Source organism: Pseudopipra pipra, chromosome 15 (assembly GCF_036250125.1).
Source record: "Pseudopipra pipra isolate bDixPip1 chromosome 15, bDixPip1.hap1, whole genome shotgun sequence".
NCBI classification, from domain to species: Eukaryota; Metazoa; Chordata; class Aves; order Passeriformes; family Pipridae; genus Pseudopipra; species Pseudopipra pipra.
In genome coordinates this window covers 11,811,697-11,839,163 of record NC_087563.1, presented here as the reverse complement: position 1 = coordinate 11,839,163, position 27,467 = coordinate 11,811,697, and the positions used below count along the sequence as shown (strand labels likewise).

At 37.7% G+C, this 27,467-nt stretch overlaps 1 protein-coding gene across 1 annotated transcript in view; it reads right to left on the bottom strand.

Annotated features, from left to right (window-relative positions):
* CLINT1 (clathrin interactor 1) overlaps positions 1–27,467 on the bottom strand; it is a 46,541-nt gene that overhangs the window by 8,782 nt on the left and 10,292 nt on the right. Inside the window, exons 2-8 of the mRNA XM_064671921.1 lie at positions 13,449–13,553; positions 12,714–12,810; positions 11,149–11,257; positions 10,097–10,261; positions 6,879–7,053; positions 2,207–2,447; positions 1,600–1,681 (exon numbers count right to left, since the gene is read on the bottom strand). Coding sequence (XP_064527991.1) covers positions 1,600–1,681; positions 2,207–2,447; positions 6,879–7,053; positions 10,097–10,261; positions 11,149–11,257; positions 12,714–12,810; positions 13,449–13,553 — 974 coding nt within the window. The remainder of the gene's footprint in view (positions 1–1,599; positions 1,682–2,206; positions 2,448–6,878; positions 7,054–10,096; positions 10,262–11,148; positions 11,258–12,713; positions 12,811–13,448; positions 13,554–27,467) is intronic.

The window sequence follows — 27,467 nt, the reverse complement described above, 5'->3', positions numbered from 1 at the left end:
GATAGAAGTTGTTTCAGTATTGATTTTGGGGTAGTGGCTCTGCTCCAGGATATTAAAATTTCATGGGACTGTGGTAACTCCAATGTACAATGAACACCTTTGTACACGAAGTTAACAAAATAGGAAACAGTACAAAATAAGTTGTTCCTTAAATTTAAGCATTTGTGCACAAAAACAAAGCACATGAAATTAATTTTATTTCTTAACAATTAGGAATTAACACATTCCAGAACAGAATGTCTACTTTCCCAAAAATAAAAGTGAAAAAAGTTTTAAAGATCTACTCGAAATAAGGACTAAGACAGATGTCTGATACTAAATTACCATGACAATTTCCCTCCCCTCCAGTAGAGTTTTGATATATTTTATAGTGCATTGAATACTTACAGATGTAGCATTTTGGTAGATAGTGGTGAAAGGAAGGTCTCTCTGAGTGGTCACAGTACTGTGCTCATATTTTACAATACAAAATCAGGGGTTCCCCCTACAATAACCCCAGAATTGGTGTAACTTCAGCTAGAAGTGAGTAAGAGCAGTCTTTACAAACACCTGAATGCAGCCACATGGCCACACACATGGCCTCCAGCCCCTCTGGACTGCCATTTTTTGATACAGCCTCTGTGATTTTACCTTGTCTTTAAAACAAGGGGACAGCAGACACTCAGGTCAGCCTAAGATATACACATACACTTTTACGAACAATGTCAATACGAACCCATGTATCATGAGACACTGCTTATTTATAAACGGGAGAAGTTCTGTGAAAGGTTCCTTCCTACAAAAAGGCACATGCTCATATTTTATTTGCTACTCAAAGTGATCTTTAAACAAAAAAATTCTGCCCACAGTTAACTGCACCAGCAGATCACAAGTGCACAAAGCCCTTTTTCTATTCCATGTCACAACCAAACCCCTTCCTACAAAGAACTGGTAAGCACAATAACATACCTTTAAATTTAAAGTCTTAGGTTCTGAAAAGCAAACCACCAACCCCCTGAATGCCTCTACCAATCCTGTATGCAATGCACTAAAATTAAACACACTCCTAAAAAGTGCATTTTGAGAGCTTAAGGGTAAGTCCATATGAAGGTCAACATACTTGCACATTTACAGAGTGAAGGGATGTGTTTTAAAAACAGTAATTTTACTTTTAGGTAGTAATTTCTTTTTGGTATTAGGGTTTGGATGAACTAAGTGCCAAGAGAAAAGATAAAGAAACAAATTTGCCATATACTTGAGATGAAAGTTTCTATGGAGATCATCCATCTCCAGCTTTTGCACTGCACTATGAGAAATGCCTGAATGTGAGTGAATTCCACTTGCTTTTAGAGTTAATTATAAATAACTGCATTACATACACAGTTTCTGACAGACTGATATGGCAGTTGATCTTTGTGCTGCTAACATTTATTAGTCCCACACAATAGCACACAGAGTACCTTGCTACAAAAGGTTCTAGGCAGTTCTAAACTGTTTTTCAGTATTCATTTCTCCATTTATCTACTACTCTATCTACACAGCAACAAACAAGCTTGAACAAGCTTTAAACAGAATTGGTTCCAAATATGCATTACTGAAATAAAAACAAACCATGCCTACCTGTAGAAGCTGGCTGGCTGGCTCCATCAAATGACAGGTCAACCAGGTCATTAGATGGCTTGCTGCCAGAGGGTACAGCAGCCTGAAGAAGAAATTACACAACAGATCTCATGATGTCATCAATCAAATGACATTGCGAAGTTTTCAAGGTTTTAGAAGGCTTTGTTTTCTTTTACTTTGAAGAGATAACAGATTTGTCTTTGAAGCCAACAATCAGTGGAATGTGGCTAAATGTAAAATCAACTACTAGAAAAACTCATGACTCAGGGTCTGGGTTTTTTTATTGTAACTGAAGAATTTGGTGACTTTTCAATAACTGTGCAGTTCCAGAGAATCTTTCACACTTCAGGCCAAGGTTTTCTCTTTGCCTTTCTGAAGAGTAAAACATAGTAAGGACTATATCTAAAATATTCTACATTTTAAATCAATCACATAGATTAAACTGTTCCACTTTGAAAACTACAACTAAACATTTCTGATAAAATAATTCCCTTGAACACTGCATAACAAAAATTCTACCCTAAACTAGAAATCGTCTGAGGTCAGAAGAAAGCAGTTTCAAGCAGTTTCCAAAATCATGTTTTACTGTGCCCTCCTGCTGTCTCACCTTTGTTGCAGGCTGTGCAGGATGAGCATCATTCTGTTCTGGACTTGCTTTATCTCCTGTATAATGTGCTGCTGCTCCCAAGTCAATGGTTTTTGAAGGATTTGCTGAGCGTTTTTGTCTGATGGTTGTAATTTCTGTAGCTTGTGCAATATGAATGTGTTTCGTTGTCACAGTCTCCTCTTCATCTTTAAATTCAGCTTTGGGAGATTTACCTCTTCTTGATTTTTCCTCATCGCTGTCACTAGAAAAACAAAAGTGATTGCACAACATTCATGATGAACTTCTCAGTTCCTTGAGTGGACATTTGGCTAAAGCCACAAGAGTTTTGGTCACTGCAGTTTCCTGTAGCAACAGTTCCTAATAAAAATATTGCTTCTTCCTACATTTGAGAAAGGAAATGTTTCCCCCTTACATAACCCATCACATCACACAGCATTGCACCTGTTGTACAGATGTGATGAAGAAAATCAGGTTATTTTGTTAAACATGAACTGCAAGTCCACAGCAGAGGATAACAGGAAATCAGTGTTTAAATCCAGTACATGGAATTACCTTCTGACAGGAACTCCTCCACACATTATGTAACACTTCAGCAAGAAAAACTGAAGTTGGCAGCTCTGTTCAGCACTTACACCAAGAGACAGAAAGCAATGAACCGAATACAGGCACTATCTTTCAGGTTTCAACAGCTCCATTGGTATTTCAGCTCATTTCCTTTTCCAGAGAAACAGGTTTTTATATTCTTTAAAATGTTCGTGGGGAAAAAATGTTTACAGAATTATGCAATGCAATACTATTCCCTTTCTATCAGAGCACACACAGTTATTCTTAAAATGTAAAAGAACAGAAATGTCACCCTTTTAGGCAAAAACTTTGGATGCCACTGCATACTATTTGTTTAATCTGCTACATTTTCCACTTTTACATTTTAAGTCTTTCACAAACAAACCAACTTGCCCCAGCCAACAGTCAAGTTGCCTGCTACAATCAAGATTTGTACATAGCAGGGAGAACTGCTATAAAGCAAGCTTAAATACATTGAAACATTTTGAATAGTAATTCCCTTAGCAACAGAGTTGAAAGTGGAAGGGTTTTATATTTTAATAATGCATTAGAATACTAAAACTGCAAGATTTAAGAAAGGCTGTCCCTTTGTCAGTGGGAATATGACAGTAACTGCAATATACTCTGGAGGGGAGCCTTTGTTCTCTGCTAACAATGGTTGGCTTTTTTGGAACATGTTGCCTGTGTCATTTCCTCTATACACGTTACCTACTCACCACTGGGGATGCCTCAGTTCAGTAACATCACTGAACACAAATGCTCCCTCCCTTTTTCAATTTTTTTACTTTTAAAAAGGTAAATACCACAGCTGCTGGCCAGTCAGCAACTCCTGGGACAAGGGAGCTCAAATGGCACCACCATAACCTTATTCTTCCAAGGCACCTCAACCCTGACATGTGACAGCAGTCCCACTGTCCCAGTTCTGGAGTTGTGCAGGTACCCACCTGTGTGCACAAACACAGAGGGGACCACTCACCACATTTCCATTTGTGACATCAGGATTTTAACACAAGCCCCCAGAGAAGACAGATCTGCACATTAGATGGTGCACATGGTACATCCATCCGAAAAGCCTCAGAGGAGTGTGGATGATGTTGCCTTTCAGATGTGTGTTTAAAGCCTCTTCAAGGCTAGGACAACATAAAGTAAGGCTTAGTCTCTTAAAACCTGCTGCAATACGTTTCTTGTCCTCACTACTGAGTCCACCAAGTCCACATACACATTCTGTGGGTTGAGAAAATGATTGACAACCGAAGTCTGATCCTGACAGAACTGCTACAGATCAATCTCACTAATGCAAGGATGAAAGAGTGAGCCTTTGGTGATATACAGCAAAATAAAGGACTAAAAGCTTCTGAGAAAAGAAATCAAACATATATCCCAGAAAGGAGAATAAATATTAAAGACTCAATTTTCTATGACAACCTCTACTGCTTTGAAACCCTCTCAGGAGATCCACCTTTTATTTTCCTTTCATGGTCACATTAACAAAAAAATAATTACAGATGAATGTTCACTTTAAGTGTGTTTACTGTGCTCAGTAAAACTCCAGTGCTTCTTCTGAGAATTACAGAATTAACTTAAAAATAAAAATTCTAGCTAGCAGTGTACCAAATAATTAAAAACACTTCTGCAAATAAAGTACATGGTTACCACTTCTAGGAATCAAAGTATGGACACAATCTCTTTCTTTGCCTGAAGTTTTTTGTGGTGTGGGGTTTTTTTTTTGAACATACTTTAAGGCAACAAAAGTAGTTTACTGAGACTTAAGCAGACCCAGCTTCTCCAGAGCTTGCTGTGTAGAGCAGTTCCACTGAAATCTACTGTACACTCAACAGTCTGTATCACAGTTCTTAGCTCTTTGTTAAAGTTCTTCATTACTTTAAGTATTTTTTTTTTTTACAAACTACTGGCTCTGCAAGTAAAGCCAGAAATCCAGAAGTTTGGGCAAGTTCTTCTGGTACATAAAGACCATGTCTTCCAAGTTCCATTAACCACAGTGAAGATGTGTAAGTCCCATTCTCTGTGCTTCAAGGCCTTTAGTGGCTTTACGGTACTCAAGTAATAATGTTTATTATAATAGAAACAATAGAACATAACAGCACATTTGCCAGCTGAGTGAGTATCACCATTTAGTCACTTTTCCAAGTGAAATGGCAACTTAATTGTTATTATATAGCAGCAGGCTATGAATAAGCCAGTAAATTTTTTAGAAAAAAATTACTGAAGTGTGAAAACACAGAAATGCACTGATTTTGTGAGGTATTTACAAAAGTATGTTGTTATTTTGAGCTTAAGTTATATGATAATTAAAATTTCATGTTTCCTTCCGTTTCAATATTTAAATACAGTATTTTGCTAATAGAGCACCCACTAAGGCTTGTAGTTACAGTATCTTTAAGTATAAATACAGAAGTCTATAACCTTGAGTTCAATCTTCTTGGATCCTTTGATGGCTTCTGTGGAAAGAAGCCCCTTCATTTGAACACTCTGATAAAATAGCTTTGATGCTATCTAATCACCATGCCAGGAGGAGCCAAAAGGAATTCCAGGATGAGAACTGAAGCAACCATATTGCTGTAACCTGGATTCTTCTTAGAACAGGATAACCTGCAATTACCTAACTGGCTTTGCTTGTGTATGTCCCCAAAAAAAACTCCTTCTATTTTGAGTCCTTTCATAAATTTCAAGACAAATTCCCCAAGTGACATATACCAAAAAGTAGAAGAAAAATAAAACAGAAGGGACAAGGGTTACAAGAGCAAAACAAAAATGAAAAATGTAATATTAGCCAGAGAGAAAGATCAGTGTCACTTGGGGTAGAGATGTACAGTGAAGAAGTCATCAAAATAAGCTGCTTTTGATAAAGATTGGACTTCAGAAAGGCCTGCCTAGACCACTGAAAAGTACAAGAATTTATCCAGTGTAAGAGACCAGGAGCCATTCAGAAATAAAGCAAAGGAAAAAAGATAAAAAAAAATGAGCTTTGCAGACATCAGGGGACAAGTTGCTTTTGAAAGGTAAGAACAGAAAAGCACACAGCAATATACCATTGTTACATTTGAAATTGTTTACTTTCCTTCTGATCCCTTCTCTTTGTAGTCCATTGATAGTAAGTTATAAGAGGAAACCCTGATGTGTGTGCAAAGAATACCAGTTTTATGATTTATTAATGCCCCAGCAAGAAGACCATACCAGCCTTTTCCCCAGAAATGCTACCATTACCATTATATCTTCTTTCTGTACAAAATTGCTTTATTCTTGCACCACAGACATGTGTGCATGTGTATTTTTATATTCATATATACCCATATGTATATATGTGTGTGACTGTATCTAAAGACATTCCTGTAAAAAATATTAATCAAATCTCAGTGCAAATTTGAATTTTAAGTTGTTTCCCAAAAGGGAATTATTTCAATATACTTGAGCACTTTCTCTACAGCAATTTCAGATTCTGTTAAGTACGAACTTGATCTCCAGATAATTAAATTCAATGCACCTGTTGAAGTGTGATGTATGTAAAGTTCTTTCTGGAGGCAAAGCAGGGTAGGTTTTCTTCCTTACTGAAAAAATTTAATGACCAGATGTAAAATACAAGAACTTCCTTGAAAAGGTTCAATTGAAATGGACTTTTTTTAAAGAAGCCACCTGCAGGCTGTTCTTCCTGAGATCAGCTCAGGGAAGCAGCCCTGTGTCAAGTTAAGTCTAAGCAATTTTTATCTTCCTCTTCCTTGGCACTTCAGCATTCAGAGCAAGTGTAGCATTAAGTGGCAGCCTTCAGTACACTGGCATAAGACCACAGAATTGCTGAGACAAGGAAAAGCTTACAAAATTTCAGCCAAATTCCCTGCTTTGCCAGCAGCTTTCTAAGCTGGGGCAATAATGGAAAGCAGCCAAGAGTAGTTAACTACTGCCAGAGCTACACTATTCCCTAAGGCCAGGAAGACCTGCATAAGAAGTCCAGGAAGCAGGTATTGAACCCAAACAGGCTTCCTTATGGACAAAAGGAATGGCAGAGTATTGTAAGGAATATTCAGCAATGTCAAACAGCTCTATAATAGTGATTTCACAGATAAATTTGTGTTAAAATAACTCCAGTTAGTACCTGCACCTCTCTGGAGAGTCTTCTCTATCTTTCCTTCGGAACTTGCTGATGGTATCATCGATCCTGCTGCCAATTTTGTCACTAAGCTCACCTAACTTATCACTGAATGGAAAAGCTGGCTTTTTATCCCACTCTTCATCCCATTTGGACTTGGGCTCAGGATCGTATCTTTCACCTGTGTAAGACAAAGATAAGAAATATTAAAGATAACACAAGAAAAAAATGCCTGTGGTCTTTCAGGAATCCCTCTCAAGCTCCCCTGCCCCACAGACATAAAGCCTTGCAAGTTTTCAAAGCAATCTGAAAGCTCCCACCGTGCTGAATCAACACTATTACAGCAAGGCACAGCATGGAATGCCAATCATTAAGTGGCAGAAATGCAGATTCAAAGACTTTTGTTTATGAGAATGACACAATCCTAATCAGGATCCTGTTGGACTCTGCTGGAGAAGCACAAGCAGCACCATCAACCCTGGCTGCATAAGCAGCTGATCAAAAAGGGGACACACCAGTTCTGAACAGTCACTTAATGCAGAATATTCCATTTCTGGCCAAGCTGTGTGCTCAGAGGTAAATCATTGGGTTTTTACACACTGACATTCAGGAATACAGAAAAGCACAGTAACAAAATCTCAAAAGACGTGTACAATGCATGGCAACTTTCTGTTTTCTTTTCCACACTTAGCAGTTAAAGAAACCTTTTAAAGAGATGAAAACAAACAAAAAAAAGAGGCAGTAAAGCAATTCACCTTTTCAGCAGCCACTGAGTACCCTGAACATCTTCACTGAACATTATTATCAAGGAATCAAAAACTTTTTTTCCTAATCAAGTATTCAAGACTTCCATACTGGTATCTCAGATTACAAACAGCTGTCGGTTTTACTTGAAATAAGCACATTTGCTGTACAATCCCAACGAGGAAGGTTAAAACACTTAAGTCTGAGTTACTTATACACACAGAGACAACCTGAGCTTAATTCAAAAGAAAAAGACCCCAACATTTTAACAAAGACTTCACTATCAGGAGCACATCACACTTTAACTTGTATTGTGATCTTCTCAGACCTTCTACCCAAAACATAAAGGTGTATAAAGCAAGGAAAACAGCTCAGTTTCTAGACAACATTTTTAGACAAACATTTTGCATTCCAGGCCATCACACACACGAAACAAGACACTTTTTATACTTTTTTTTACTTAAGCTGAGTAAAATTGAGTAGCAGAATGGAAGAACAGTGGAAAAAATCATTACTTCAAGTTCCACAGGAATTACACTGCAGCTCAGGCAACGTTCAAGATGTATTCAATTAAGCCATTTTTAATAAAAAAGAAAATTATGGATTCCAGCACTACAAGGTGCAAAATTTAAGTTATACCTGTCTGATAATTTCGTATGATAGAGGATGTATTTCCTTACTAAAGACATAAGTGCAACTCTCCAATGATAGTTGTTCAGATCAATCAAACTTTTTCAGTAGAGAATCTGTTACAAATCCTTGAGATACTCAGTGAGATCTTTATCACTGGAAAAGGAGACACTGCTAAGAAATGTATGGCTGTTAAATTTTGCAGGAGAATAAAATGGCCTTATTTCAGTTTATGCCAGGCTCTCAAGCACTTTAATGCAGATTCCTTTAGAAGGGTTTCCTTGTGCAGTAGAAATTTGAAAATTAAAAAAGAAACCAACTAAGACCTCGGTATCTTCAGGATAAAATGAACTGAGGAAAAATCTGAATATACAAGCATTTATGTCTAAATAACTAGAATCTTTTTGATTACAAATCTCACCTGGGAAAAGGTTTGTTTTCTGCTGCTAGAAAGATTTTTTTGGGGTTTTTTTCATTTTTTACTTTACTCACCAAATGAAGGAATAATAAAAAAAATTAAATACAAGACAAAGAAACTAGTTCTTCAAATTAAAAAGCCCAAGTGACAACTAAGGAGCATATGGAGAAAGGCTTCTACCCAGGATGAAAGGATAGATCACGACTCTTTACAGAGCAAGTCAAAAGATAAGCTCAGGGAAAGAACAGAGGGACATGTACTCAAAGCACAAATACAGTGACTCATAAGTATTTCCTAAAAAGAGAATCACCAGAATTCCAAGCAGGTAGCAAAAGCCTAAAGGAATATAATAAAACAATATATATCCTGCCATGGAAATAAAGATTTTCAACTAGTCTTCATATGACAAAAAGGGAGAACACAGAAATAATCTGTCAGAACCAGAAGGGAGTAAATCTAAGCTTAAGGCTCCCAGTGAAGAAGAGTAAAAAAACCACACAGACAGCACCAGAGAGGGACAAGTGAAGTTTTAAGTTGTGCACAGTTACTGCTCAGCTCTTACACCAAACCCTTCTCAAAGAACTCCCCAATTCTAGCAACCCAGAGCCTTGTGCCATTGGGACTTTGGTACTCATCCCTGAATAAAAGCAGCCAAGGATTTACTCAGGCCAAAGAAAACACAGACTGACAGCTGGATCATGGAGGGCATGCTGGGATAGATCAGATATAAAAGCCAGTTCAGGCTCAGATCTCTGCTACACACTATGACAGGGACTGGGGAGCAAGGAGAAAGCAAGGTACGTAGTGCCTATATTAAGTCAGATCTGACAGACCCTGGAAAATCCACAGGTATTTTTCAAGTATTACTTGGAAAACCAAAATGTCTAATGGCATCTATCTACCTATGCTGTGCCACCCAAACAGGATCACTACCTAAAAAGCCCTAACCCAAATTAACTAGTGGTGCTAAAGGAGGTTGGCAGGAGGAGGCAAAGCAAGCCTTGTGCCATGGTGGGTGCAAAGCATCATCACTTTTATTTTTCTGATTAAAAGACTGACTAAGAAACCCTAACTTACAAGGGCATTTCTTTATCTACTTCTGCTACAGCAGCATCCATTTCACAAGGAGACTCTGCCTATGGATAAAAACAATACAGCTAAGTTTGGATTAAGTCAATGCATTAATGTTATTTGTGTAAGTTGCTAATTAGTTATGACCAGAAAAGACTAACTTATGCTTTTTAAAGTAATTCATTTAAATTTGTATGGGGGGGAAATACGCAAGATTTCCTTTATAATAGTAACACTGACAGTTAAAGAAACATAAAAGAAAAAGCATAAACAGGAACATATTAGAAATTCCTTTAGTTATTCAGGTGATCTAAGCCAAGTGGGGATTGTCAACCCTTGACCAAGGAAGCCCAGTACTCACTGTATCTGAACCCTCCAACATCATCCGAGGAAACCCCAATGTATTTGTCTTTGTTCTTCTTTGCTTTCTTCCTCTCTTCCCGCAGCCGATCATCATCTTGAGCAAATTCAACCATTTCTTTTACCTTCTGGCGGATATTTATCCCTTGGTCTTTGCCATTCTCATCTGTATAGGTAATGCAGGATAGAGATGATGGATGGAAGATGGGGGAAAAAGGAAAAAAATAAATAAGAGGTAGCAATACTGAACATCAAAATGATAAGCAAATTTGAATTATGAGCAGAGCAATCAAAGATTTTATGGCTACTGAGGCCCACTGCATCTGTTTAAAAGGGACCAAACACTTTAACACCAATTTTCATCCTTAGATAAATGAGTTTTCAGTGAACGGTGTACTTAGAAACATCTAACTGCTGCTGAAACACTGGAAAGATTAATAAAGACTGAGACAGAACTTATATGCTCCACTTGAACAATTTTAACCCCTCAAAACATCCCCCTTTTCCCCTCAATCTTTTTAGCACAGTTTTGGCAAGTTTCATTGCAAGAACTGTCTCACTGTAAAACTGTTTTTTTTGAAAAACTGCTTTCAGTTGGGAAGTAGTATAAGCTAAATGTGCTCCTTTCCAGCCTTTTTCACATTCAAAACACACACTGGCCTTGCTGCCTTTGCACTGTAAATATTATTTGGTGGGAGGAAAAAAACCCCAGCTTCAAACAGATGTGTGTGTTTTGGAGCTCTAACCTTTTCTTCCCATATGATTAAAGCTATTCCTTTACGGACACCACAGGGGACCAGTCTCTAGTGCATATTTTAATATAAACCCCAACACTCATGTTGTGTTGGTTCTGTTGTTATTAGCCAGTCTTTTCTGCAAGTTCTTGTCTTCACTAATTAATACTCTAGGGCCCCACGTCTTGGATTCTGCACTCTTCACACAACTGGCAACAGTCACATTTTAATTAGACTGGGGAAGCTTCTAAGCTGGTTCAGGTGACTGACAACTCCAACTACTGTTTTAATTTGCTTATAAGATTTTTCTATTGCTCACCTACAAAGTGGTAATTTTCCAGGGATCGCAAATCATAAATGTGTTCTCTGGCACTTGTAACAACACGCTCTGATCCATTCCTTATGAGGTAAGCTAGGAGCAGCAAAGACTATAAAAATACAAAGCACCTTATGATTGCATGAACAAAAGCTCTATCTTTTTTTTTTTTAAATAGGCAATAGAAAACCAAACCTACCCCCCTCCCCAAATTAGTAAGCAATAAGACTTTCCCTTTTAAAATAAATGCTTATTATATGGTTCACAAAGAAAAAAACCATGTTTTCCTCACATGAACCTTTTGCTCTTTAGACTATCAAAACTGTGTTTGTGAAACCCTAACTTGTTACTACTAAATAACAAGTTGTTACCTTTATCAGCTACTGCTTATTTTAAGAGAAAGCAGTAACAATTTAAGAGAAGAAGTTAACCCTGCAAAACAAAGCATTTTCTTTTGCCGCTTTTGTTCACAATTTTCCAATGGTTTTCACTGAAAAGTAACTCTTACAGGAATTTAAGAAGCCTTCTGCAGGATTCCATGGATATACAAAACTGCATTTCAGGACAATTTTAAGCAAGTGACAAAACAAATGAAGTTTAAATAATACCTTAATTTCAATTCTTTATGTTGAGGATTTCTATCTAGAAAAAAAAAATAATGTACCTGATCTGAAGAAGTGCCTTTATCAGTTAAAACTATCATATTTCATCCAATCCAAACCTGATAAGCAATTCCAAGAAGTCTTTATAACATTAAGTAGCTACGTGTGATAGCATTAAATATTAATTTCTATTGTACTTCAGGGAAAACAATTACTATGACTACAAAACATCAAGCACCTGTGAAAAGCACAAACCATGCTTTAGAATTAATTGTGTCTTGCTACAATCCTGGCATCAAGAAAAACAGAATATAAGCTAGCCTGTTACATCAAATCTAAAAAATGAGGTTATATTTGCATAATTCAGTGAACACTGAACACCACTTCAAGTGCAGCATGATACAATCTCAAGCAAAAAGTTTCTGTACCATGTTAATTCACCAAAGACAAGAAAAATGCAAATGACTCAGTTACGTCCTAATCGTGTTTTGGAAAAGTGTTATAAGATCTGCAAGAAAATTCGGTCCACTCAAAGTTAAACTACAATTTTTAAAGAATTACGAATTGCCAGAAAATTAAGATTAGTTTGCATTTTACTTCAGGTACTCTTGAACTCCTTCAAAAATGTTTTCCTGACAGCACAGTAACTTACCTCCTTCTCACGGAGCTCTGTAACAACTCCTTTGGGTAGATTCAAACTGCGAATGCTACTCCAACACTTGAATATCAGCAAAATGTAATTGCTCTGTTACGTTCATTAAGTAGGATCTTAAACACTCTTCTAAAACCAGAAATTTTGTGGTTTTTTCACATACAGCATTTGAAAGACACCTTTGACTTCACTAACAGAATTACAAAACAGTTAAGAAAGAAATTAAAGGTTACTGGTGGAATAAGTGCTGTAGGAGTATCTAAACAAGGCACTACACGGTACAAGCACCAAGACGAAGTCTCAGACATACACACCTTATAAACCCTCCTCCAGTTCTTTTTATTATCTTTCAGCATTCGAGTCCAAAGCATGTTCATGAGTTCTGGGAACTGCTCATACATAAACGTAGCCCTAAAGAATTAAACAAAAGGAGTAAATGTTCTCCGTGGTTTGCCACAACGGCTTGTTCAGACTCAGGGCTGGCAGTAGATGGCAGCGCGATCTAAGCCCAGGCACGTCGGGTGACATTACAAGGGAAAAAGCTATCCCCGGTTTTACTTATTTACATTCCAGGACTACAAAAGAAAAAAAAAAAGTAATTCGAAAAATCTGAGGCAGTAAAATAACCTTCACTAATCTGTAACCAAAATAACGTTGAATATGAATACCCTAATAACCACTGCAACTAGCCAAATTAATTTTAACAGACAAAAAAGCTCAAGGAAGAATTTGACATGTTTTGCTCTATTTGGATAAGTCACAAAAAGGCACTTTGAAAATAAACGCTCCAAAAACATCAGCTATATTGAAATAATTTTGAGGCTACATAAATGGAAAATCAAGAATTTAAAAAATACTTGGGCTTCATTTTTTGTTTGACAGTTTTCCATACATTCTAAAATTATTCATTAAAAAAACAAGACTTGATTTACAGCAACTTCTCAACATTATCAGTCTGCATACCACAGAGTTGATTTAGCAGCAGATTTCACGTTCTTATATAAAATGCACCTTTCTTTTCTTCATCACTGAGTCAAATTATCACTTACTTGGCAATCTCTCCCATGAGTTGCCCTGAAGGTCCCCATGGATCATCATTGGTTGCTTCTCGAACCTTAGACTCTATTTCTGAATAATTCATAACCACATTGGTGCTGCAAAGGAAAAAAATTCACACACATGAAGATTAGCATCAAAACTGAGAAACACATGAAAACTTAATAATGACACTGGTGCGTATCTCACTTAATGAGATACCTCTACAGAGTGGGAAAGAAAACAGCTTTAGTGCACAAGTTACCCTGAGGACACCATACAACATATTTAAGTTATCTTTAGGAGGGTTTTACTATTCCATTAGTCTTCAAGAATACAGATGAGAAACTAGGGATTACATTACAGCTGGATTTAGTCCAGTAAAAATGGCTGTTGGTCAAATTAAAATCCAAACCAAACCACTACAGTCAAAGCTGATAGCTTCTGCAACTAGATATGGTTTGCAACAGTGCACAGTTATTTGCAAGAGGCTTTATAACTCAATCAGGAGCAGTTTGGGCTCTTTTTGAATGAGTGCTACAAGGGAAACTCAAGAATATCATTATTAAACAGGTGTTGGTGAAAAACTAACAAACAAAACAAACAAACAAAAAATCACATGGAAGACTGAAGTAAGGGAGAGGAGATTCACTAGAAGGCCTGTTTCCCAGCTTCTATTTATTTAATTAAGGCAAAACAGCAAAAGAAAAGCTGCAGAGCACTCAATTACAATTACAGCAGTGCAAGTACTGTAAGGAGCTCAGGTTGTCTCTACAAGAGGTCACAGAAAAGCCTCACTTGGAAAAAAGGAGGCAATTTTTCCATGCTGTTTACATTAAAATAGTAAATATGGGGTTTGGGGGATTTTTAATTAATCTCTCAAAGGGGTAACCTATAAGACCAGCAACGTCCTTTGTGCCCCTAAAAGCATCCAGATATATTTGATAAAACAATAATTTTCCTTATATTTTAAGTGAGTGAACAGTCCCAAAGCCTCATTCATATAGAGAATGTTTGAAAACCAGCTCTCCAGTTCTGGGGCAAGAGCCCACAACAGGAATGAAATTATCACTGAAAGGAGCCCTGGTGGCCTCTGCTTTCTCTACATACTCGGAATGTATTTGAAATAACATGTTTACACCTATCATGTCAGAAGTTTGAAAGTTTACTTAAAAGTACATCGTACAACTGGTTTCAGAAGCTAAAAAACCCTGTAAGGTGATGACTTTCAACACAAACCATCCCACAAAGTCAAATTAATTAAACTGTAAGAAAGTTCTAATGATTTATAATGCAATGTGGAGAAGGCATTTGCTGCTTAAAAACCTCTTCTGAACCTGAAATATCTAAAAGAAGAAAAAATAACAAACATCAAGATGCTCAATAATCATCCCTCTGTACATGTAGAAGTTGGCACAAAGCAGCATTCAAGCAATTCCTGTTCAATTTTATTTGGCATAAAGATAGTAAAGATCCTGGAACTGGGAGTTATAAACAGCAGAAACAAGAATGAGATCCCCTTAAGTCTGAAAGGGGACACAGAAGGTAATTGTTAAAACAGAATAAAATTCCTGGACTTATCCTGGATTCTCAGCATGAGAATTCCTGCTGTCAGATCCTGATGTATGATTTTATTCAACTTTGTGTCTAAAGAGAGCATAAGGTACATGACTGAATAAATAATCAGCAAGCTAACAGAGACTATCTATATTAAAAAAAAGCATGTAGGAACACAGCAGCAGTTTGGAACAACAGCCATTAAGGTTTTACAAATTCATTTATGCCAAACACACCTCAAGCTTCTGTTTCTGATATTTTCTTCACCAGATGTAAAATCGTGAACTAATACCATCTTTATTTCCCTTATGTGTGGAAAAAAACACAACCCCAAAGCTACAGGCTTCAGGATTTGCAGCTTCCAGCACACTGGTTCCCTTGTCCAGAGCAAGGAAAGGCAGGGAGCTGAATGGAAAGGTTCTGCTTGTTTTTATAACCCCTCCTTAAGCATTTGTTCGAGACTTGATGGAGGATTGGGAGGGGGAAGCACAAAATGAAGCATTTCCTTAATTTCTTAGAGCAAAGACTTTAAGAATGGAAAATGCGTGAAAAGATGCAAATTTGCTGTAAAAAAATAAACGGCAGCATTAGCTATGGAAGAGCTCAGAGCACATGGCTAAAGCAGCAGCAGGGTTGGAAGGGGGAAGCGGAAGGAAAACAAGGGAAATTAAGTAATGCCAAACGAAAGAAGGTGCAGTTAAGCCTCCCTAAGTACAGAAACATGCTCTATTTCTGAACTCCTCCTGCAGAAAAGTTATTGTTCTCAGTAACTAGGAGAAAGCTCTTTTATAAATGCCAAGCTGAGATCTAATGGCACAAAAGGTTCCAAACCAAAGCATCTTTAAGCCGCATTTAATTCAGCAACAAATGTAAACTTCAAGGAAAAAAAAACCCCACCACTGTTGTATAGTTTGGCATCATTCCAGGGCACTTAAAAATAACCATTTCTAAAAAGGTGGAAATACAGTTTTATTCTTCCTTTCCCATGTTTTCTATGGCCCTCATTCCATGCCCTACCCATGATTCCTGTGACCTTTGCAACAAAAAAATAATTTACGTCCAGATGTGAAGGGAAAATGTGACTAGCTTGATTGCCAAGACTTCCTGTGATTGATATAAATTTAATATCCGAGGATACTTCCCGACACCAGGGGGGGCTCTCTGATTGGTTTGTCCTGGGCAGCTTCCAGGGAATCGTGCTGGATTGCATGGACACGGTCTGCTCTGCAAACAAATCGACTACAACAGTCAAGGCTGACAGAAAGGAACTTCGCAGTCAGTGTTTAAAACACCCCGGTATCTGCCAGACAAACTGGATTCACCCCAAATCGTTAACTGAAACCTGCACAACTGAAATCTTGTGACAAGAACATTTACAGGAACTTCTGACACAGACAAAGACATCGAACTGAAAAGTATATTGTGAAAGTTACATCCAAAATAAAGGCACAGCAATAACGGAGTTGACAAACATCACAAACTGTTGCATTCTTCTGTGTGTTACATTTATTTCAAGTTTATTAAATCAGACTAGTGTCAACAGATGATTTTTAATCTTTATTGTACCCCTAACAAATTATTTTATTTCAGTATTATTTTTTTTTTTGAAGAAAACCAAACTGTTTGGAAAAGCCAAGAGAGGGCACTGTCAGATCTTTGTGGAACAGGCAGCACGATGACAGTTTTTAATTTCTTGGAAGAGAAAGCTCAGCTTTAAATGTTTGCATCCACAATTTATAGCAACACTAAATAGGTAGCTCAGGTCTGAAACTAAATTCCTCTATGTGAATAAATGGACATTTGCTAATGAAAAGTCAGTAGGTAGTAGTTGCAAATATCTGATCATCTCCAACTGCATCAGATAATAAGACACACTTCCTCTTAAAAAAAAAAGTTTTACACGTATTTTATAAACTATATTTTAACATATTTTGGAAATTAATAGATGCATCATGTACCTCCAAAACACTACTTTGTCCACAATTTTGTCTGTATTTTTCAAAGAACTGAACCAATTGCAAATAGTTCAAATTTTATTCAAAGTTACATTTTGAGATTTGTGCATTTGAGATAAAGGTGTCACCCGGATCCAAGTGTCACATCCTGCAGCACGCTAAAAAAAAAACCAAAAAAACCAACAGAAAATTAAGCAAGACAGGGAGAGGAGAGGGATGAAAGGGGTGAGAGCAGCACTGCACATACCTCAATGTATTATTTGAGGTAAGAATGATGTTTAGCTGGTGTTAAGGAGAGCAAGAGGGAACAAGAAGTTCTGTACCTGCCCATATAAAACTCAGATCAGAGAAGCTATCAAGGTCCAGCCAAAAAGTTTACCAATTACCTGCCAATTCAACCTTTACAGTTTCAACAGCCTGAAAGCACCTGGACTTTCAGGCATAAGAGGATAAAAATCCTATAGGTCTGAGATTGTCCTCAGCAATCTTTAATACATGGAAATGAAAGGCAGCTTGTGGATGGCCTGCATGAAAATAAAAAGGTTTTACCTTACACACTGCAGGAGCACTTCACAGGTGAGATACAACAATGACAGATTTTAAGAGGAGTCCTGTCTTCCTCCTCCCTACCAGCAGATACTGAACATAACCCACAATGTGGACATAAATACACACAAACACTAGTAAGTGATAAAAATATCTGCAGAAAACTCCTATTTGTGTTTGATTTCAACATACTCCAGTGTAAGGCTCTGAGAGATGTATCCGGCCACTCTGCTCAGGCTTCTGATCTTACACAACACCACATGAATCAAGCTACTAATGATCAGAAGGACAGTATTAGTGAGCATGAGGTATATTCTCCTCTCAGCAACATCAGCACTTCTTCAGTGGGTTTTCTATAGAATAGTCGCAAAATAAGCACTGAAAAAGAATACTTTTCTAGACTAAGGAATTCTTTTTTTAAAACTACTTTTATGCCAGCAAAGTTATTTTATTTCCAGCCAACATTTTAATAAAAAAATTAAATAAACACAACATCCTGAATTGAAATGTTTTGTCTCACAGTGAAGACTTTTCACTGTTCAGGACCAAAATTCATATGCTGTAAATGAAATCAGCTCAATTATCTGTTAGGAGATTACAATCACTTATACACAACTATAACTGTACTGCTTCTAGTAATAGCTTCCAACTGGTAACATTACAATCAGTTTTGTTGTGCCTGAACTGATTATCCACATCATTACTGCTGGTTCCATACTGAAAAAAATCCCACCCTAAATTTCTCTAAATCATATCCCTTGAACCAGAAACTCTTCAGAAACGGGGACGGGGAAACGCAAGGCTCTGAGCACAGTCAGCAACAGAAATGGAATAGTATTCTCTCAGCTAATCTCTGCTCTAAAATTAACCACCAAACTTGAAGGTTAATCCTCAAACAGCAGTGATTTAAATACAATGGTAGCAAACCTGCTAAAGAAAAAAATGCAACAATTTTTGTCTTTGTCCATGTGATTTAACACTTTGCTCAGAACCTTGGAGGAAGCCTACAGCACTAGAAAGTGTAAATAGCTCAGTCTCCATGGTCTTCCCAAAAGAACATCACAGATACTTCCACTTCATGCTTCCCAGCATTTCCTCTATTTTTCAGATTTTTTCCATAGTCAGTGGTGCTCTGCTGTCATCAGCCTGACAATACATTCAAGTAGGAAATCACAACTTGTAAAGGAAGCTCACAGTTCATAGCTAGATTTTTTGGGAGCAATGAAGGAATTATTCCTAAGATAAGCATTCATTGGGAAAGGAATAAAGTTATATCTCAAAGTTTCAGACCTTCAAACATCACATACTCAGCACTTTGTATGAATGCTCAAATATCAGCAGTCTCAAATATGCAGAAACCTTTCAACAGCATGTGCCTAGAAAACCTGCACTAGAGAAAATAAGCGTCATGAGAAAAGAAGGTATTTATACATTAAAGGTAATGAAAGAATAATAAATATCTATCCATCCATTCATTCAGAATGGAACTTACTTGAAAAGCATATTAAGGAATCAGAAAGCCTAACAGATCTTAGTCTATGTTTCTGCACAAACTTAAAAGCCCTGAATAAGCCCTGGGGCAAGAGTCAGACCACTCCATTAAAAGCACCATCAGGATTAGCGTTGCTATTGATGTGGGTGGTGTCACTGAGGACACAAGTACATCTCTGGACATTAGATCCACAGAAGATTTGTGAAATGCCATGTCTAATTTTATGAAAACTAAAATAACCAGAAGCCACAGACAGGCTACATTACAGCAGTTTCTTTATAGTGATGATAAAGGTATTGGATTGGACAGGGGAAGCCTAATTAGAAACACTTCTCAAACCTCTGGGAAGCTGCCCACTGTGCTGAGGGACTCGGCAGCTGCAGCAAGGAACCTGGTTACACAGTCAAATATTTTTCAATGTATATTTCAAACCAATTACAATATCATGTATACATGGGACTCCTATGTGCATAATATTATGCCTTTAACTATTACTCCAAGGACACCACTGGATTATGCACCTTCTGTTTTCCTTTTTTTAATTTTACTACTGGGAACGCTAAAATCCTAAAAGCTGAGATGAGAAACTTTGTACGTTTTACCACCATTAAGAGTTTCCAATGAGACCCCATTCTGCAAATATCTGTTTAAGGACTAAATGTAAGTAAAGCTTGAACTTTTTTTTTCTTCTACATGTATGTGCCATACATGCAGCATGAACAATAATGTTATTCAAACAAACAGCAACACTAAAGAAATTATTTTTTTTAAAGAAAGAAATTAGTCTGTTACAGCAGGAGGGGTCTGGATGAACAGAAGAGAAGCTCTGTTATTGTACAGCACTCTGAAGTCTGGTGCCAAAGTTTTCTTACAAGAAACAAATATTTTAACCTTTTGTTATTTAACATGCCAAAACAGGCACAACATGATTTTATCTTCTGAATAAGGTATTTAACATTATCCTTTCAATAAGCAATTCTCACATACTAATACTTTAATTTCATTCCTTCTGTAATTTTTTTAGCAGCTTCCTTATTTTTAGGAAGTCTTCATGTTTCCTGTGACTTTAAGTTTGGTCCATGACAGAACAGATGTTACAGACTGAATAAAATCTTACCACTTCACTTGGTGAGATAGCAAAGGAGACTGTTACAGTAACAGTCTTTAGAGTCCACATGGACAAACCAAGTCAGAATACACTTGCACAGCTCTGTCCTGGTGTTTCTTGGATTTAAGTTAATAAATTGCATTATCCAATCAGAAAGGACCATAAAATACATAAAATAGTTAGATAAACATTAAGTTACAGCACAAGGAAAGTTCACTTGAACTGAATAAAGAAGAACACATGCAGATGGTTGACTTATTTGCCTTTCCTCTCTCCATCTACACATCCCTACTGTTTTTATGGGAAGGCACAGAGATGACAACAGGAGTACTTTCTCGTACGGATGGTGTGTTACCAGCACAGTGGTAGCTCCAACATAAACTGAACAAAGGCAGCAGTAACTCACACCTGGAGGCTGAGCCAACTCCCTGCTCCTGCACTTCAAGCCCTGGCTTTGTCTTCCAGCAGCTCATTTTCTCCAATTGGTTCAGCTGCCTGGTCCCTCTCAGCTGAGAAGTCAGCAGTCACCCACTAGGACAACACAGGGACCCACGAGCTATTGCTCATCCCATCCATGGTGCATGTTTTAGGAATATTATCCAAACACAACAGCCATAATTTGCTTTCACATTTCCCAAAAATCAGTATGGGGCTGACAACTTAAGGTAAAAACCCCAACGTATAGTGTAGCTTTGCTTCTAGACTTTTAAGATTGTATGCATAATTGTTTTTTAAAAGAAGAATAAATGAATTAATTATTGCACTATAAAACAAGCCAACTGAACATTCAACATCTGGAGAAGAGATAAGGCAGACCTTGGGAATATTTTCACAGTACAGTTATCTAGAAGACCTCCACCTACAGACACACGTGCATTTAAGATGAAGCCCTTGGAGAAGAGTGAACACACCATCTCATCCTCACCATTCAACTCCTATGAGTCATGCATCTAAACCATTTTTAGTATCTAGATTAAAAGGTTCCTGTGAAGGAGTGGAAATAAGAGGGAAAGCTTTCTGAGAACACAAAAAAAGTTGCTTTAATATTAAATGATCCATTTTTAAACCACGTGCAGAAGTTAGTTTCAACTACTGAGAGCACACAGTAAATAAAAAGCTACACAACTTGTCTAAGTACAGGATATGTCTCCCCCACTCCCAGGTGTGAGAATCTTGGCATCTATTAAACTGTTAATTAGTTTCCAGAAACACTTTTGCCAATTAAAAAAAATCATTTAATACTTATCCATCTGGGCACGAAATACTTTCAACAGAGCATTTGAATTGGTGAGCTAAAAAAGAACCGATCCCAATCCACACAGCACCGCCTCCCAAACCACCAGAGGCCAGGCCAGGGTGCAAGCAGTACCCCATAGTCAGGGGCAGCATCTATTAACTCCACTTATTTCTGTGAGCATCCCTTCCTTCAGGCTCTGATCACTGGTCCGAACTTGTGTTTCAAGCAACTGAAAGGATTTAAGAAAATCAAATAGAAAGATGCACTTCAGGACCAGATTTCGCTGCCCTGTGACGGTCTGTCACTACCTTGGAAAGCTCAACATGCAAACAGTTTCACAGACAGAGGGCAGAAAGATAAGACATCATTTATCCACCTGTTATCCCAAACAATATAATGGACATTCAGGAATTTATGTACCTAATGCTACCAATAATTATTCAGAGAAAAAGACATTAGTTGCCTTCAAAATAAAGATGGTGCTGTTCTTGCCCTCAGTGAGCTCATATATTCAGTCTCAACCAGCATCCCTCTCCTTGCTGAGTGAAGACAAACTAACTAAAAAACATGTAACAAACTTAATGAATTTTCATTTTGCTCCTGTCAGTAATGTCACTTTTGTTATAAAACATGCAGCTTAGATTTAGAGCCTTACAGATGAAACATATGGATACCAAATATGAAGCCAGCAGTCCACACTGAACGAAGAAACAGATGGGGACCCATCTGCCAAAATGCCTGGTGAGATACCTCAGGTTACAGAGAGGTAACAGCACAACATTAGAGGTACTTGACCGTTTGAAGTTCTTTATTTTCCAGTCACTCCTCAGAACCATTACAAATACGACACCAGCCAATTCAGTCCATGAATACCAGGGATTATTCCACACCTTCCATGCAAGTAGCAGTCATGCTCTTTCTGACCAACGATACCATCTGCATTATGGACAGGAGGATCTGAAATACATTTTCAGCTTTTCAAGTTCAGTTTCATAATTTATGTGGCAGATGTGCAAGGCAAACTGCATAGAAAGAGATAAGCCAAGAAAAACATCCTGATGGCCACAAATGAATTACAACTTGTGGGAGGAAGGAACTATAAAGCTATTTCCTGTGCCTTACAACTTCTAATCACAAAAGACTACCAAGTAAACAAGATAACCCAAAATCCACCACACACACGTTCAAAAACAACAGTGACTTTAAGAATTAAATTGCAGCCTGTTAGAGAACTCAGAAGCTCTCTCACTTACAGAAACCATCACTGCACCTTACTGAAATCTTTCCTTTCAAAGTCTCCCCCTGCCAAAAGTGACCCAATTGCAGCAAGCTTTATTCTAAATGGTTTTGTAATTGCTTTCTACAGCTGAATTATTTTTTGCAGATGTTGGGAACATGAAGCTTGGGAACATGGCAATTTTAAAGCATATTTGTGCAAGGAACAAACACTTCCTCCCCCGCTTGATTTAAGACTGATTTCACCTCTCCTACTGCAGATTCCCTGCAGTATGTCAGTGTTAATATTTTCATATTCTTGTATAAAACAATCCCTTGTGGTTTACACCAACAGATACATGGCTGCTTTATATATCTTAATATGTGGCAGTAAATAACTTCTCAAACTCACCAAGGATTTTGCCATGCTAATACTAATGACTGTGGTTTTGCACCACCTCTCTATAAAAAATATCTTTGTCTAAAGCTCAGACCCATTTCTTTATTCCCCATTTTTTATGGGAAGTTTTAATTCCAAGTGCCCACCCTCATCTTCTTGTTACCATCCTCTAATCTTCACCAATTAGCCTATCTTTCCTTCAAATACACATTTTTGGAGTTTCATTTTTAAAGGCTTAGTATGTTTTGTCATTTTGTTTTGCATACTGAATTCAAAAAACATTCTTTAAAAGGTGACTTACCAAAATAAATGTTACACTCCAGCAAGTAAAATGAATCAAAATATTTCCTTTTAACTTACATAGTAAGAACACAATAGTTTTTCCACTGTTTTTCAGTAATAGTTTTTAGGTCATATTTTTAGTTCAAATTTTAGTTGAAATTAGAGGACAAGTACACCTAAGCCATTCTTGTGACAAATCCCATTAAACAACATAAAAACCAATTTCACAAACAAGTGGAAAAAAGTTGCCTTTTAGGCAGCACTTGACATTTTGGTGGGGCAGTTACACCCTAAAACAGCAACTCTGTTTCTGATTCAGACATAAAGGCAACACTGTTACTGCCCTGTGCAAGTTTTCAGTCTCTTTGCCTCATGTGAATTTACATCTGGCACATCGGATTGGAGTCATTGCTTTGCAGCTCCTATTCCTGTGGATTTAATTGCTTTCAAAGTTCAACACGCTATGTTCAAACAATAGTGGCTATACAGTCAAAAAAGAAGTGGAATTATGAAATTTGGGTAACCTTTTGTAACTGCAGAACTGAAGAGATTTCCATATGTACTCTGTAATCACATGGCTCAGTTTACTGCTGCTCAATCCTCAGACTTATTTGGCTACTCTGCTTCTTATACTTCAGCTTTTTTTTTCTTCTGTAACAGATAAGCCGCAACAATTTTAAAAATATTTTTTTTAGAATTAACTGCATTTGTTTACAGAATTCAGATTGCACTTCATCCTTCAAGAGTCAGCAAGAGCCACATCGCATATTTGCCGTCACAGGTTTTATCTTTAATTTTTCCATGTTTGCTATCCAATCAGGTAACAGGACTTGTGCTGGAAACAAATGTTTAACCAAGGAGGACAAAGAGCAAGTGAAATCTAATAATTAAAGACACGCTTCTCTAGAGTGCTTTTTACATGAATAAAATACCAGCACAAAATGTCAATCCCAATAAACACTGGTAGACAATTATAACATAAAACTAAAATTTAAATACGTTATTTTAGGAGACTGAAGCACTCCTCCCCACAGCTTACAGCCTCCAATCAACTGTGTTTCTTTGCCCTTTTTTTCATTCATATAACTTAAAGAGTAACTTTCTCTGAAGATAAAAAGCCGGTTTCAGGTGTTCATAATGTGCTGCATAAGCTGTCTTACAAATAAGCATCTAGTGCTACTTCCTTCCTTGTATGCACACAGAATTAAAAGACCACATTCAAGCCCACAGCTCGAGTATTTTAAATCTTCAACAGATAAAGAGACTCACAAGTACTGCCAGTCACTGAGTTTTCAGGATTAGGGCAAAATATCTTAAGTATTTACAAGAAGAATAAGGTCTTATCCTTCTTTCAAAACAACAAATAAAAGGGGTAAAAGTTTTCAGAGGACAAGGAAGTTGTAGCTACGCTCACCATGAAACAACAGTAAGCTTTGAAGCTGTGAAACTTCAACCCACATGTGCACCTCAGACTTCCTATATTTAACCATAAAAAATTGTGAGAGTCACCTTAAATGGAGGAGGAAGATAGGGAGGGAAAAAGAAGAAAACAAAAAACCAACCTCGCAGTAAAAATAATACTCTAACAGTAGATATGATACTCCAAACCCTCCAGAATGCACGGTACTGACCTCTGTACTTAAGATGTATCTCCCACTCCCAGAACACACCTCAAGTTTTCAGTGTCAGAAGACCTGGCATTAGTGCTTTAGGATGATCCCCAAAATGTACCACTCCTTTGATAAGCCTCACTCACCTCTGAAGCTTCTGGAATTCTGTGCTCTTTGTAACTGTTCACTCACTATTCATGTGAAATACGTTCACCAAAAAATGTCATACCAGGGTTTTTTAACATCATGAAGAACTTGTAACAGTTCTAAGTAGTGCATCAACTGGTCAAGGAAAGCTCCTGATGCTACATATGCTTCAGGTGTATTAACCAAATAGTTACAGGTAAGGGATTTTACTTGGAAAAGCTGGAACACTGTCAGGCAGTCAGTGCACCTCGGACAGCACAGACCTACTCAGTGCTACTAATCACACTGAATTCAAAATAATCCAAACTTTACATACTCAAAGAACTGTTTCAATTACTTGTCAACTGGCAGAGTATTTGGTGAGGACAGAAGAATGCACATGCAGTAACATGGAGTTTTATATTGCCAAAACCACATAAACACTCCCCCCAACATTAGGAGGCCATGCTTAACAATCCTCATAGTTCCAGCTATCCCTTCCTTGCAAGTTGAGTACCATTAAAACATTGCCCTAATTCCAAACTTATTACAAATTAAGCATTACTCTAAACACATGCTTGCTGTTCCACCAGGGAGGGCTGATTAAAGTTTAAACAAAGCAGGCACTGAAGCTTTTAACACACAAACTGATCATTCTCTGTTACTATATAATCACTTTGGCACTGTGACATCCCATGTACCCCTGTACTTTGCAATATCAATCCTCTTCTGCGATCATTTTGAGGAATAAACCTGAGCAGAGACAACTCCTCTAAGCCAGCAGTGAACACCTGTTACAAGCTCTTCTCTGATCAGATTCACGGGCAGAGTACAGGTAAGGTAACAGATTTGTCTGGAGTCCCGCTCAAAGTGTCACCCTTGTTGTCTCCAGCCTGTTCGAGGGCTCCAATTTCTACCAGCTCCTCTCCCTGTCCCTTTAGGCTCAAGGCAGCCAGAGTCAGGGCAGCAGCATCCCAACCCTACAGAAATTATACACATTAAGCTTGGTTTTGTTTAGAAAAACACAAGTTGCTCTCTCTTCCCAACACCCAGACTGCCTTTGAAGGGCTTTCATCTTCCTCCTGCCTTTAACTCCAGAGCTATGACTCTGTACAGCTTCACATTTCATCTGTGTAGTAGCAAAGTATTACCACCATATTACCTAAGAAAGCCTGAGACACGTCTATCATCAACAGAAGTATGGTCCAAGTAGCAGGCAAAGCAACTAAACAAGAAAACCTTCAGCTGCACTTTTAATATGGCCTTGTGCCCTGGAAAATGTCCTAAGGCTGAGGCAGAAGCTGTACTGCACTGCTCAGAGTAGGAGAAAGGAAGAGGAAACAACAGTTTAGAGAAAGTTATCAAATTGCAGGTTCACAACCCATTATTTTCCTTCATTTATTCAAGTGTCTTGCAGTGGAATTGCTCAGCAGGATGTATTCAGGAGGACTGAGAAACACTTGAGGCCACTATCTTCATCTTGGCTTTTATAAAGTAAACCACATTATCATCCAACTATCTTATTTTCTAAACTACAAGGTGCTGATGCAATGTGCATCTAACCTCCATGGGACACAAAGTCACCCACTGCCATCACATTTCCTGCCCACATCAGCTCTCTGCCATCCACGTGGGGTGGGAGGACATCAAGCAATAGAGTCCTCTTGCTGATCTTGCTCTGCCCTCACACCTTTAGTCCTGAATTGCCAGTTCCTACAAATGGCACAATTATTTACTTTACAGCTTATTATACTGCAGCCAGGAAATAAACAAAGAACCCTGTTTAACAAAAAAATACTCTAATATTTTCCTACTTCAGATCATTCATCCGTTAATAAGCCTGAATTACCATGGTTTTTTCCTGCTACAAGACTATCCAAGAATAAAAAGTAGTCACCATAATCCTAAATAGCTTAGTACCTATTGTCTTTAGTCATTCAATTTTCTATGAAGGCAGGTGACAACCTAGAAATACCTCTGCTGCTGTATAAAAAACTGGACAAAGTAACGTTGGTTTACAGTTGATGGCAGTGTCTTTGCATAGCTATTCACAGCAGAGTATCCAAAAATGGGCACAAGCAGTGAGAACACACCATTCAGAATAAGAATTACAAGAGCAATGTTATATTAACGTTATTTTCATTAAACTTTTCGAGTTGGTAGCTCACATCATAGAAAAAGTGTAGCTTGACAAACTAAAACCCCTGAGGTTCATGAACATGCATTTTGACTCAAAGCAAGTGTTCTGTTGTGAAATGAGTCTGGCAAATAATGTACAAATTAACTTTCCAAATACCAAGGCATGTTTATTTGTGGAGGATAATGATGTTTCCTCTCCTTTCATAGGTATCATTTGTAAAACTGGTTCCTCCAGGAGCTCAAGTGACTCTTATGTCCTAAAAAGGTAACAAGAGCCGTTTCATTTGCCTCGGAGCCCGTTTCCAGTTCCTGTCCACACACAGATGATAAATTTCCAATGACGCCGTGTATTTGCAACAAACCAAT